The sequence below is a fragment of the Erithacus rubecula genome (genome assembly GCF_903797595.1).
Source record: "Erithacus rubecula genome assembly, chromosome: 2".
Classification (NCBI taxonomy): Eukaryota; Metazoa; Chordata; class Aves; order Passeriformes; family Muscicapidae; genus Erithacus; species Erithacus rubecula.
The window spans coordinates 82448973-82461656 of record NC_136685.1 but is presented as its reverse complement, the minus strand read 5'-3'; the positions used below and the strand labels follow the sequence as shown (position 1 = coordinate 82461656).

The 12684-nt window shown below is 44.5% G+C and overlaps 1 protein-coding gene across 6 annotated transcripts in view; it reads left to right on the top strand.

Moving 5' to 3' along the window:
• Positions 1–12684, top strand: part of LOC306798198 (uncharacterized protein) — a 59497-nt gene that overhangs the window by 31957 nt on the left and 14856 nt on the right. For 2 of the 6 annotated variants that reach the window (XR_013773297.1, XM_079298138.1), the window contains exon 5: positions 11360–11413. The exons of 1 other annotated variant lie outside the window; for it this stretch is intronic. Coding sequence is in view for 4 of the 5 variants with exons in the window: in XM_079298138.1 (XP_079154264.1) it covers positions 11360–11413 (54 nt within the window). In the remaining variant the exon portion in view is untranslated. Of the gene's footprint in view, positions 1–5933; positions 6073–11359; positions 11414–12684 lie in introns of those variants that run through there. 3 more of the 6 variants (XM_079298139.1, XM_079298142.1, XM_079298141.1) reach the window with 2 other exon arrangements.

Here is a 12684-nt window from a genome sequence, read left to right as displayed (position 1 = left end):
TGTTATGAGCACTGACATGTGCTGTATAGGCTCTGATATGGATCTTGCAAGCTGTTGAGTTGATGGTTTATTTTCAGCTATTTGGAAAGTGGATTTTGATGCAGACCATGGAGTGGTATGCTTGAGGGCAGCAGTTCTCCAACAAATACTTCATGCTCTCTGAGGGTTGCTGTGTTCTGCTAACACCTGTTTAGAAGGGCAATGATCTGCTTCTGGCTCTGATGGTGCCTCACTGCCCTCACACAGAGGTGTTTCAAAAACTTGGCAGAAGTAATGTGTATCCTGAAATGGTACCCATGGACAAGTAGAGATGCTGAAGCTCACTCAGCTCATTGGAGTGTCCAGGGAGAAGCACTGCTGATTTGGCTGTATTGCTTCTTGCAGTGGGCATGGTTCCCTGAACCAGCTTTACACCATCTCAAGCCATGTGCACCTGTGAGGATGTGAATGAAGGGATGCAAAATGGTATCAGAATCTGCAAGTGCTGATCAGCAGCATTGAAGGGAACCATATGCCTACTTAAAAGGAAGGACAGTGTACCAGGCAGGAGATACTGGGTCCTCTGAAATATTTGCAAGCTGTTCACATGGGTACAGGTCTAGGCCAGCACTTTCAAAGTTCTTAGGTGGAACCTCATCAGAAGGTGTGATTTTTCAACACTGGAGCACCACCTGAGCAAGACCCTGTGTGCTGTGCAGTGTTGTGCTGCGAGGCACGCGTGGGCAGGCCCTGCTACATGTGGGCATGGGACAGCAATCTCCAAGCACAGTCATTAGTTGTGCTCTGCATAAATGAATTAGCTCCCTGGAGTAAGAGGCATTTATCCTGTTAGCTGGCTAGCTGCTTCAGCATGTTCCCTTGTCACTGATGTGTGAGGTTCAGTGGGGAAGAGGAATGGGGGGACAAGGAGGTGATTGAGTAGGGAATGTGGGAACAGTCAGCTTATGTCATCGTTTCTCTCTGTGGTAATTAGTGTTGTACTAGTCCCATTTCATGGATGTCTATTTGTAGGCAGAAATGGTGTCTCAGGTTTGTTATTCATCTTCTGGTCTCCAATTTCTGATGTAGTATTTGTTTATTTTCATGTGCTCATGCAAACACATGAGATTTCCCAAACAGGCATAGTCATGTGAAAGGAGAATATGCTTAAATATTTTGCAGGGCAGTGCAGACATGGCACGTGTGTCTTGGGAGGAGAAGGAGAGGGAGTCTGCTGCCCTGTGTTCACAGCCTGAGCAGCCCCATGACTTGGGATGTTTGCTTCTTTAAGACAGGCCTGTTTTGGCTTTCCAAAGCTGTTTATATAGTCAGTCTGCTTTTGGCTTTTTCGAAGTTTCCCCGCTGTCCATGAATCCAAGTTCTCATGTGAAGATGTGACCTTATATGTTTTCTGCTTGAAGTTCCACTTGTGAGTGCTCTCAGCAGCATCAGATGAACCCAAGACAAGGGTTCCTACAGGGTAATGTACTTTGCACTCAGCTGGAGAGCATGGGAGGCAATTCAGAGCCACATTTTGAGGTTCCTATTGTGAAGATCCAGGCCACTTACAAATCCATTCTTCATTTAGAGCAATGACTGTATCTCACGTTGCCCTATTTTTGAGAAACTTCACTAAGACCAATCCTCAGGCTAAAAATCTGATGAAAAGGTAGATATTCCAGGTTCTCCTTAGAGAAATCTACTATCTCCACTGGATATTTTCTGTGGTGGTTAGGTAGATCTTGTGTGAGCTTCATACCTCCTGAAAAGTTCCTTGTGCTAACTTTAGGGCAGGGTTTTCAACTGACAAACAAGCATTTAAGTCCAATAATTTTTACTTTTAAACATAAATACTTCATATGAACATCTAAAATGTTCTAGTTGTGTCCAAACCAGGAAGAACTTTGCTTTAAAATCTAGACTGGAAACCATTTTGTGCTGGTTGTTCTGGCCTATTTTTTTCCTTTTGCCATCCATGCACACATCTAGCCTTTCATGTGGCAAACCTGTGTGAGCATGCAGTCTCTTCTGGAAATCTGGTGTTTCACATGCTTGGCTGTTCACTTTGTGGCTGGTGTGCATGGGGCCCCGTGGCATGCACAGAACATTTGGAATGTCTTGTAGTTACCCAAGGGTAGTGTAAAGGCATACACTTGTCCCTATGTCCTCTGGGTTTGGAGCAGCCATCTGTGGCTTCTTTTCCTCTTCATGTTTCTGTAATGTCACAGCTGACAAGAATTGGTACCTTTCAGTGATTTTAGTATTTTTTCTCTTCTTTCCCAGAGTATACAGCTGTGTTATTTTCAGAGCTCTCTCTATATCTCCCTACTTAAACGGGAACTGTGTTTATACTCTATTGGCTGACTTGTATTGATGTCTTAACCCTTCTTGGGGCACTTGGGGACAACATTTAAACAGCAAAGGGTGGAAGAGTCTGGGGCTGTTCCATGCCCCCAGCCCTGCCATCTCCCATGTGCTGCAGCAGCCGTGGTGAGGGGAGTGGGATAAAGCTGCAGGAGGCAGTGTGCCTTCTGCCCTAGCTCTGCCTGAAGCACAAGTCTGTGGGTAGGGAGGGCTTTGGGGTATGTCTGAGCCAGGGCCTCAGAAGTGAGATAAACTATAGAGACATCAGATGATATGTTAGACTGGACTGGACATTCCCTGTGGACAACTTTGGAGCCAAGGCCAGGAAGGAAGGGAGGAAACGGTCACGTTGGCTGCCCTGAATTAGAAGCTTTGTAAGCTTTTTCTCAGGAGCTGCTACCATGCCTGCTAGCTGTGAAACTAGACCCCCCCACCCAGTCCCTTTGCTCCCCTCCTCCTTTCACAGACTAGTGAGCAGGGGGGGGAAGCCCAACCTTTGAACTCTGGTAGCTTTGGCATGTGCAGATGAGTGATAGAGAATTAATGAATCATGCCCTTTCTTTACATTTTTGTTACTCCACAGGTGCTGGAGTTTTTGGTCAGGTCTATTTCCTGCACAAATGGAGCTTTGAGATTTTTTTCCAGGCCTCAGAGAAAACTCAATGAGGGATTTGGGGTTGGCATGGAGTGAATAGATGAACCATCTGATGTACCCTGCAGATCAGCAGACTCAGACTTTGCCAGACCAGCAGGGAAAGCGGCTGTTGAGCCAGAGATGCTCCATAGAGAGTGTTCATTTCCTCCATCCCCAAATTCCAATCAGAGGGCTAGTGGTAAAAGTGCCAGGGCAAATACAGCCTGTTTTATCTGTTCCTAAAGGGACAGGGCTTCTGTAGAGGTCCAGAGTATATCTGGAAACTGTATGCCACAAAGGAGACAGAGGAGCAGTAGAAAACCAGAGTCACCTACAGACAGGCAGACAGTCTGTTTGCTTAGACCACAACTGTGTGAGTAGGTAGCTGTGTTTATGTTAGCTGTGGCTCTGGTGTGATATGCAGGGAAAACTTCAAAAAGCAGCCTGTAATTTGAATAATTTAATCTGTTCTCTGGGCCTTGGGAATAGTGGGAATTCAGATGTTCTGCCAGGTGGCAGACCTTGCTGGCCAGACTTCAGCCCACTCTCTTCTGTAGCAGGCATTGACCAGGCCCTGGAGGCGGGTGCCCCTCTGCAGTGATCACTTGCACATTGCCTTTCTGGACTGCAGTGTAACTGGGCTGTGCTTTTTTAGAGAGCAGTTACTGGTGAGACCGACTTGCTGTTCTGCCAGTTTGTATTTGCTGTAGGCTCTCACCCATTTCTCTTCAGCAGTGATAGCTGGGCCCTTTCCAGCAGTGCACAAAATGAGGTGATTAATGATACCATGTTGGATAGCATTTTGGTGACCACAGGAATTATTTTGTTTTGGTTTTCATGGCCCACTGTTTGCTGAGTGCAAGTCCTTGCACTGCATCTCTTTTTGTAAGGCCTTGCCTGGCTTTTTTTAGATTTGGATTTTTTTCTCAATGATCACTTAATAATCAGCCTTTCCTCTGCTGCCTTGTCCAGATGCATGAAGCTGTTGGTGCTTGCACTATGTGGAGGCTTTGGATTTTTGGCCCTTGCTGGCGGAGGTGCTGCCTGGATAACTGGGCCTCCCATCTTGGTAGAGATGGGAGCCCTTTATGACAATGCTAAGAGACCAAATGTGTTGATGTTTTGAAGGAACTTCAGATGGACTGAGGATAAATGTGGTGAAAAAAAAAAAACATGAATGACTAATTCAACTGAGTATTAACTAGAAATAACTTTCAAAAGAGTTAAGAGGCTTTTCAGGATGTTCCACAGTATCACATCAGCTTAGTGTTTGGATGCTGGGATTTGTTTTTGTAGGAGGTCCTGTTGGCCAAACAATTTGAGTTGGCCTGTATTTTAAAATGCTATGAGGCTGCTTAACTTCTGATGGAGAAGTCTGGAGACTGTGACTGATGATAATTGTAATTTAAAGCTATGACTGAACTATAGCTCTCCTGTTGCTGTGCTGCTTCAGAGGCTGGGCAGGGAGCTTGTGTCTGTGTCTGGTACACGAATGCACTGAAAAGTGGCTTTGCACCCCTGGGCCCAGACAGTGGCATCCCTGGTCGTGCAAATGCAGAGTACCCTCAGGTGCCTGCTAGGAAAGCCTGGCCCCCTGGTTTTTCTCCAATTTAAATCATGTATAGCTGGGAGCCTGAGCCTGGTTAGGGCTTGGTATCAGCTGGAGTTGCTTCAGCTTAAAAGCAGTAAGGAGGAGTCTGTTTTTTTTTGTATAGTTTTTATACTGTAAGGGTAAGAGGTGATGCCCATGTCTTAGCAGCACTTCTCAGGGCCAAGGAGTTAAAAAGTCTAGTCCAAAATCAACCTACAAAATAGCTTTTTTTTCTTTTTTCTTTTTGTTTTTCTTGTTTTTATTTAATTTTTTTTCCTTGTTATACTCCTAAACTCATTGGGATGGCAGACCTGGCTTTGCCCCTTGTAGAAAGCTCATCACTGTGTTGGCAAAAGGACAGGAGCCATGGTCCTGCTCCCTTGTGCCCTGCCACCTGGGCATGAAGCACTGCTCTCCTGGGTGGAGGATTTCTCTAAAGCAGAGGGCACTGGGCTCTGATGTTTAAGCCTGAAGGTGCACAGAGCTATTGTGTTGGGAAAACACTGAAAGCTTCAGCCTTGCTGCTGTGTCTGGGGCTGTGCTGGGGGTTCACACCTGGCCTGTTAAGCACTGCCTTTGGGGGTGGCCAATCCCCCTCCTCTAATCCATGCTGTGCCCTGGAAGGGACTCGCTGGATCGCTGTGCTCCATGCTGGATTGCTGCAAGTGCCTCCTGCTCTGGTGGGGCAGCTGTGGGCCTCCCCCCTCCGTGTGCTCTCACAGTGCCACACGTGGGGCCGGTGGGACCCGGTCAAGCAGAAGCTGCAGCACAGTGTGCCGCACAATGGCCACTTTGTGCAGCACCCTGACCTCATGTGCCCACTGTGCTGCAGCTGCACCCTGCCCTGAGCCTTACCCCTCTGCAGGGCTGGCTCCAGGACAGGCTTGCACCAGCAGCTGGCTGCCGGGAGAGCTGCTCCTCCGGAACCAAACCTGCCTGCAAGGCTGTGAGGAAAGGAGCTGGGGCAGGCTCTCTGCTCTGAAATGCCTTTGTGGGGAGGAGGGCCATGGGGCTGTGCTTCCCTGGCTGCCCCACAGTGTGTAATGGGATTGGCATGGGGCTGCAACTCAGGTGTAGGCATTGCTTCTGCACCGAGCCTGCTTCTCCTCCCCATCCCGAGATGTGTCTTACTGAGCCCCCTTCACTCCCCTGCCTAATGGGCATGGAGCTACCTCCCTGCCTTGCTGTGAGGCAACTTTCTCTGTGCACATTGCATCACTGGGCATGGCTTTTCCCTTTTCATCAGCCCTCTGCTGGGACCTAGAGTGCAATTTCTCCTCACACTGGTCTGTTTTTTCTTTCAGTTCTTTTTTTTTTTTTTTTTAAAACAAAGCAAGCAACATCACCCTTCTGTTTGTGTGCTAGACATTCAAGCTTGGTCATTCTTGTTCCTGGAAGACTCTGGATAACTGGGAAGCTGGCTGGTAGGGCTAACAGCATATAAGTAAAACAGGGGTAATTGAACTGAGGCTTTTTTCTGAAAATTTGGACTGTTTAAACTTTGTAAACTGTCAAGAGCCTTAAGATGTCAACAAGAGACAGAAATGTCCATATCTTTAAAGGGCACTTGTCCTGTGGGAGGTCATGAGCAAAACTAAAGAAAGGCAGATGTCTGGCCTGCTTGATGTTCTTTGGGAAGTCTGGTCTGTGAGTCAAATTAAGGCACAGTTACTGAATACAGGTTTGTTCTTTTAAATTTTGAAACCACTTTCATTAAGCAAATGAAAATCCCTGCAGCATTCTTAAATTATAACAAGCTGATTGATTATCAATATGAAGCATTTGATGAAGTGTGAAATTAAATGATGAGTTATGTTGAGAAATTGCAAGCTCCTCTTCTCTCTTGCTTGAAATAGGCTGAAGTAATCTAAGAAAACCAGTAGTAGTTAAACTGCATCCAGCTCTGGACAGGCCCCAAAGTTTAAAACTGTGACCAGATAATAAAACTAAATAAATAATAGCAATTAACATCTCTTCCTCCCCCACAACACTAATGGACAAAAGAGTTGCTTTGTCATGTGGAGGTAGTGAAAATGAAACTATTCTAAAATCAGAAATGTGTATATAAAAAGCAGACAAAAGATGAAAAATGTCTATTAATACCTATTAATGTAAAATACTTTGCACTGTATGCTGGTTTAAGAATTTGTTCAAACTCTTAAACATTTGAAAATTAAGTTGTGATGGCTATCTTTAAACTGTGCATTGACAGTTTTAAATACTTAGTTTTGAACTGTTGCAGCAATGTGACATAAATTCATTCATCTTGAGGATATCAGTATTCCTAGAGTGATCCAGGATGCATTAAGAATGCCTGTATTTGGATTGTTAATATATATTACAGTTATCTGGATGGTGCAGTTTGTATAGAATAGTTCTGTGGTAGCTTTCATGCATAAACAAATGCAGGCATTCACCATTTCCTTCTGGGTTAGTTCAGAGCTGCTCAAGTCCATGTTAGAGGATTTGGAGCACTGCTGCTTAAGCAGTTGGAGCTATTTCCTGAAGTAAGGCTGGGCTGGAGAGCTGTGCTCCAAGAGAAACAGGGCTGGTGGCTCATCTCAGCTCTAATGGGGGCATTTTGATGTGGCACTCATGTCCAGCAAAGCCACATGTGTGGCAGATCAGGGGTTCATTACCACATTTCATTTGGTGAATATCTGACTGTTATTTCCAGTCCCAGCAACTGTCTTTTGAATCCAGGCTCAGGACTGCGAGAGTCTCTGGGTTATGAGCAGGAGGTGAGATTGGTGGGCGGGTTCTTGGGCTGAAATGATTTTGCTGCTTTCTGGAGGGTTAACCCTAAAGTGTTTCAATTCAGCTTTGCTTTCAGAGAGGCATAACTCTTGTGTCCTCAAAAAAGCTTTAACATTTCCTTAGTCATGTCATTTCCTCCTTTTAGAAGAAGTAGATATCACAGTAGATAGCAAAATAAATTTCCCTTCATGCAAATAATAGTGCTCCCAGGCTGATGCCAGCAGTTCTGTTGGAGAACAGCAGGAAGGACTTTTTAATTGAAGTAGGGACACCGCCTCTTTTTCTTCTATTTCATTTTCTGCAGGTGGAAGAAAGTTTTGGAAACCATATCCTATGGTTTTATTCTCAGCTCTGCTACTAATATCCTCCATGACCTTTGACAAATCTCTGCTCTGCTCATTGTCATAACTCCCAGAAAATAGCCTGAGGAAATAAAACTGCACTTTCACATTGGTGTAGTAGTTAGGAATGATCTCAGGGTTACTAAACAGAATATGTCACCTTTCTTATGGGCCGTTTCCCCTGCTTTAGGCTACTGCAAGTCATGTAGCCAAATAAATGTTGTTTCAGCTCTGCCTTGTATCTGTGTAAATAGGAGTTAATGAGTTGCTGCATCCCGTGGTTGGCTTGTGACGTGGAGGTCTCCAGAGGGAGGATGAGGAGAGACTGCTGTGGAAAGTCCCTGGCTGTTGCTAGGCAGCACTGCATTTTAGCTTCCCTGTCCGAAAGGCTGCACTCAGGTTTGGCAAGAAAAGGCAAGACTGAGGGATGGAAAACCATTCAAAGATGGCTTGACTTTTTCTAGAGCATGACTCTGTGCTGGGTGCAGAAAGCGTGTGGCAGCAAGTGAGGTGGAAACAATTTGATTAAATAGAATAAGATTTGATAACTTGCCCTCTATGTATTCATTCTCTGCAGGATCATGTGGCTGGTTTGCTCTCTCTCTCTCCCTCTGCTTCAGATCTTACTATGATGTGGGATCTGGAGACTGTAAGAGCACAGCACAAGTGGTCTTGCTCTGCTTTCAGTCTAAGTGGAAATAAGAGAACCTAGCAGTTCCAGGGAGCTTTGTCTGCTGAGGTTTATGGTCCAGTTTAACAGCCTGTGGGTGAGGGGATGTCATGCTTTTATTTTTCTATTAAGTCCATCAAGAGGAACGTCAGGAACAAAGAGGAAACACAAGAGAAACAAAAATTGTTATGTAGGGTATCTTGCTCTTGCTGCACAATGAAACCTCTGCAAACCACAGCAGTAGTGTAATTAGTGGTAAGAGTCTCATAAAATTAAAGCTTATCACAACAGCATCACTAAAAGATCACTTTTGTTTTCTACCAGAAGAGTAGGACTTGGGATAGGGCTGAGCACTTGAATTTCTCTTGGAAGAGTCTGGTTAGGTTGTCCATCTACCTACAGGTTAGTTCAAACCTTTCATTCATTCTTTGGTGTCATTTTGTGATTTCTGTCTCTGTTGGTCCTACCTATATGTTTTAATATAAGGCCAGGATGGGTAAATACATTGCTGCCTCTGCTGATTTTAGTTAGGAAATAATGTCTTTTGTTGCACCCTGATGAAGTCATTGGGAGACCTGTGGATGTGATCATGCTAGGCATTTCATCCCACTGGACTGTACTGGAAGGTGTTGTACTTGCTCCTTGGCCAACAGAGCTCTGTTTTTTCCCTTTCAGCAGAGGATTCAGTGGTGCTACTGAGGCAATGTAGAACTTTGTGTCACAGCTTCACTTCATCCTGAGAGTTCAGCCAAGTACCACTATAAAGCTCTGCTTTACAGTAGCCTGGGGAAGCTGAGGGTCTCACCCAAACTTAAAAAGCTTGTAGTCATATGGACGGCAGCAGGGTATGTTCTGCTCTAACAGCAATCTTCCCCTAAAGGATGGGGCTCAAAATCATGAGTCCTGATTCTCACTTTCATTGCTTAACCCAACTGTGTTTCACACATTTTATTTCTCTAGTGGGCTTGTGGCTTGAGTTATCTAGCCTACCCTTCATCATCCCATCAGCCAACATTTCATAGGAGCTGGAAGAAAAACTTAGGGAGAGACCAAAACTTTGCAGGACCTCACAGCTTCTCATTTTGCTCTTCCTTACACCCTGGGTTTTGTCAGTCCTACCAAGGTCTCCTTCCTTCTCTCTTTTCAGTGTGTGGTTATGGGGTCCTTAAGAAAGGCAGTGACCTCATAGTGAATACCAGCCTTACTATAGCTGCTTTGCAGCCTGGCTGGGAGTTGAGTCCTGCAATATTTTATAGGAATTCCCAGGGTTACTTGTTTAGTTGGGCAGCCATGGGCTGGGCTAGTTCAGTTCAGCAGTTCCCTTTTTCTGCTGCCTGGTTTGTACGAAGACCTGTTGGGTCCTTCTGGGTTAGAAACCTTGGAGCTCTGCTGCCAGGTCAGACCTGGGACCTGAGCAGTCAGACACGGCTACTGTTGAGTCCTTTGAATAATGGAGACAACAGTAGGGTTCATCTGCTAAAGGATTAACACAAAAAGGTCAAAATCCTTGCAGTACCTCCCTTCCCCATGCAAGCTTAGATAGTGAAACACTGTCCTTGAGCCCCAAACTATTCATGTGAAAGTTTCAAAGTGGGGATGTGAGCGTGCCAAGTTCTTTTTAGATCAAAGAAGCTGATGTGCATAGAAATGCTGGGTGGATCTCTAAGTCTCTTTCCAAGTTTTGGGCAGTAATGTGGATTGGGACTGCAAAGACGTGCTTATGGGATGTAGAGTGACAGAGGGTGGTGGAGGAATGGGACTTCTTCCCACCTCCCAGCAGTACTTTCTACTGGAAAAATAATAAATACTTTCACCTCAGCACTGACTTCAGTTTTGGGGTGGTGCTTTTTCTTCTGAAGTTTTTTGGAGGTTGTTTGTATGTTTTGGATTTTTTAGGCTTTTTGAGTTTCCAAGTCTCCCTTTACTGTGTTGCTTTTATCTTGCTTTGTGCTAGAAAAAAGCAGAAGGATAAGAAACAAAAAGAGAGAAAATAGAGAAGTCTAGCTATTTACCACTCATATTGGTAAGATGGTGGGATGTCCTTCTACAGCCTTTAAAAACTTCATCTGAAAAACACTTCAGTTGCTTTGTAAAAGTATGTAAGTGTGGGGAGTGTTTTCCCATACTTCACACAGCTTTCCAACTTGAGAAGTGTTAAAAACAGAAGCTAGGAAAATCTTTTATTCCTTTCAGAAGCAGATGGAGAAGATTCTTCCTGACATGCCTCCCTCACCAGGTTTTTCAGTATGAAAAGTCTAGTTGAAGTATTTTATTAAATGAAAGAACTGTTCTTTTGAACCCTTGTTTTTCCACATGGGATTTGTTTTGTGACGATTTTTTGAGGGGAAAGAATGATTTTATTCACTTGCCAGCTTTCAAAACACTGCCTCAAAACTGGGATAGAACCAACTCACCTGTTTATTTCTGTAATTTCCCAGAATAATTGCTGGTTCAAGTATATCCTGTTTGCTAAGTTGTGTGATTCGTGTTATGACAACTTTAATGACTCTTGCAATATATGGCAAAGAGATTTAGAACTGCAGGCAGGTGCTTTTACCTTGATTGTTTTTTTTTTCCTTTTACATTCTAAATAAATAAGTATAATGAAAATATCTGTTAAATAATGGAAACATCCACATTTACATGAAATAAGCTATTTTTTCCTTTGTAAAGGAAGACAAATTCACCTGCTTCAGGGCAGAGTCTTACCACTAATTGACAGAAATTTAGAAAAACCTTCCTTTCAGTTCTATCCCTTTCCTTGTGAAATTTCTTGTATGTCCTTTCAAAATCCAGGGAATCAGCCACTGCCAGAGGATTCTGTGCAGGCTGTGTGAGACAGTCTCAGATTAGGTTGTTTACTTGCTGGCCACCTTTGGTAATCCTTTATCTTTCAGATCTCAGTTAACCATCCATCCATCTTGTTTTAATGAAATCTTGATTAAAAAGGACTCCTTACAATATCCCTCTTTCTGTCCATTCATGCTATTTCTACTAATCCCTGGATTCTACTTCTCTTTCAGAAGATGCTGCTCAAGAAGAATTGTGGAGCGAAGACTAGAGTAATTAAAATTCGTGTAAGTTGCCCTTTTCTGGTGCAGTTCCTTCCACATGTACCAATGCGGTAATTCTCAGTGAACATCTGTGCCCAGATGATGATTTCTGGAGATTTCCTGTGGCTCGATCAGCTGCATAACAAAAGTTGCTAGTGAGGAGTATAGAATGCTGTAGTTTTGGTTAGGTGCTGACAAGGCTAATAATACATTGTCTTTTCCATTTTGGAGACTGTGGTTTCAAAGCTTCCTTGGTGTAAAAGTCTACATCCCATTCTGTGAGCTCATACAGTATAGCTGTGCAGTGGTGTCATTTGGATCCTTCTTGACCAAGGGGTGTTTGGTAGGGGTGAGAGGTCTTAGGTAGCTGGGGGAAAGGGACTGTATCTGCATGATGTGCTGGTGTTTGCAGAACCAGATATGATATGGAACTGGGTGGTGACAGATAAAAGCTACATTGCTTGGGTAATATTTCATCCCAGCTAGGGATGAAGCTGCAGTGTCCTGAGCCTCTCCATGCTTGACAGCCTGCATCCCTATCAGGTGTGCTCAAATCTCATCCTCTCATAGATTTTTTTGCCTGCACTCCTGAGAGTTTTGTCTTTAGCAGATTCCTGTACTCATCAGCCAGCCCCTACTTCCTTTGTGGGTACCTTGTCTTTCTTCTGGTCAGTGCTGTATGGTGCTGTGGGAGATGTATCCTGGGCTGAATCAAAGAGAAATGTGACGAGTAGATTGAAGGAGGTGATTCTCCCTTTCTGCTCTAGTGAGACCCCAGCTGGAGTGAGTGCTGCATCCAGTCCCTGACAGAAGAAAGACATATAACTGTTGGAGCAAGTCCAGAGGAGGGCTATGAAGTTTTTAAGAGGACTGGAGCACCTTCCCTATGAAGACAGGCTGAGAAAGCAGGGGCTGCTCTGCCTGGAGATGATAAGGCTCCTAGAAGATCTTGTATCAGCTTCTGTACCTAAAGGGGGCTGGGAGGGAGCTGAAGAGGGACTTGTCACAGGGGTGTGTAGTGAAGGAACAAGGGGGAATGGCTTTAAGCTGAAGGACAGTAGATTTAGATTAGATTTTATGAAGAAATTCTTTACAGTGAGGGTGATGGATGCCCTAGAGCAGGTTGCCCAGGGAAGTTGTGGCTGCCCCATCCCTGGAAGAATTGTTGGATGGGTTCTGAGCAGCTTGGTCTATTAGAAGGTGTCCTTGTCATGGCAGTGGTGTTAGAACTAGATGATCTTGAAGGTCCCTTTCAACCCAAAACATTCTAACATTCTGTTTCTTTGTGACCTTTC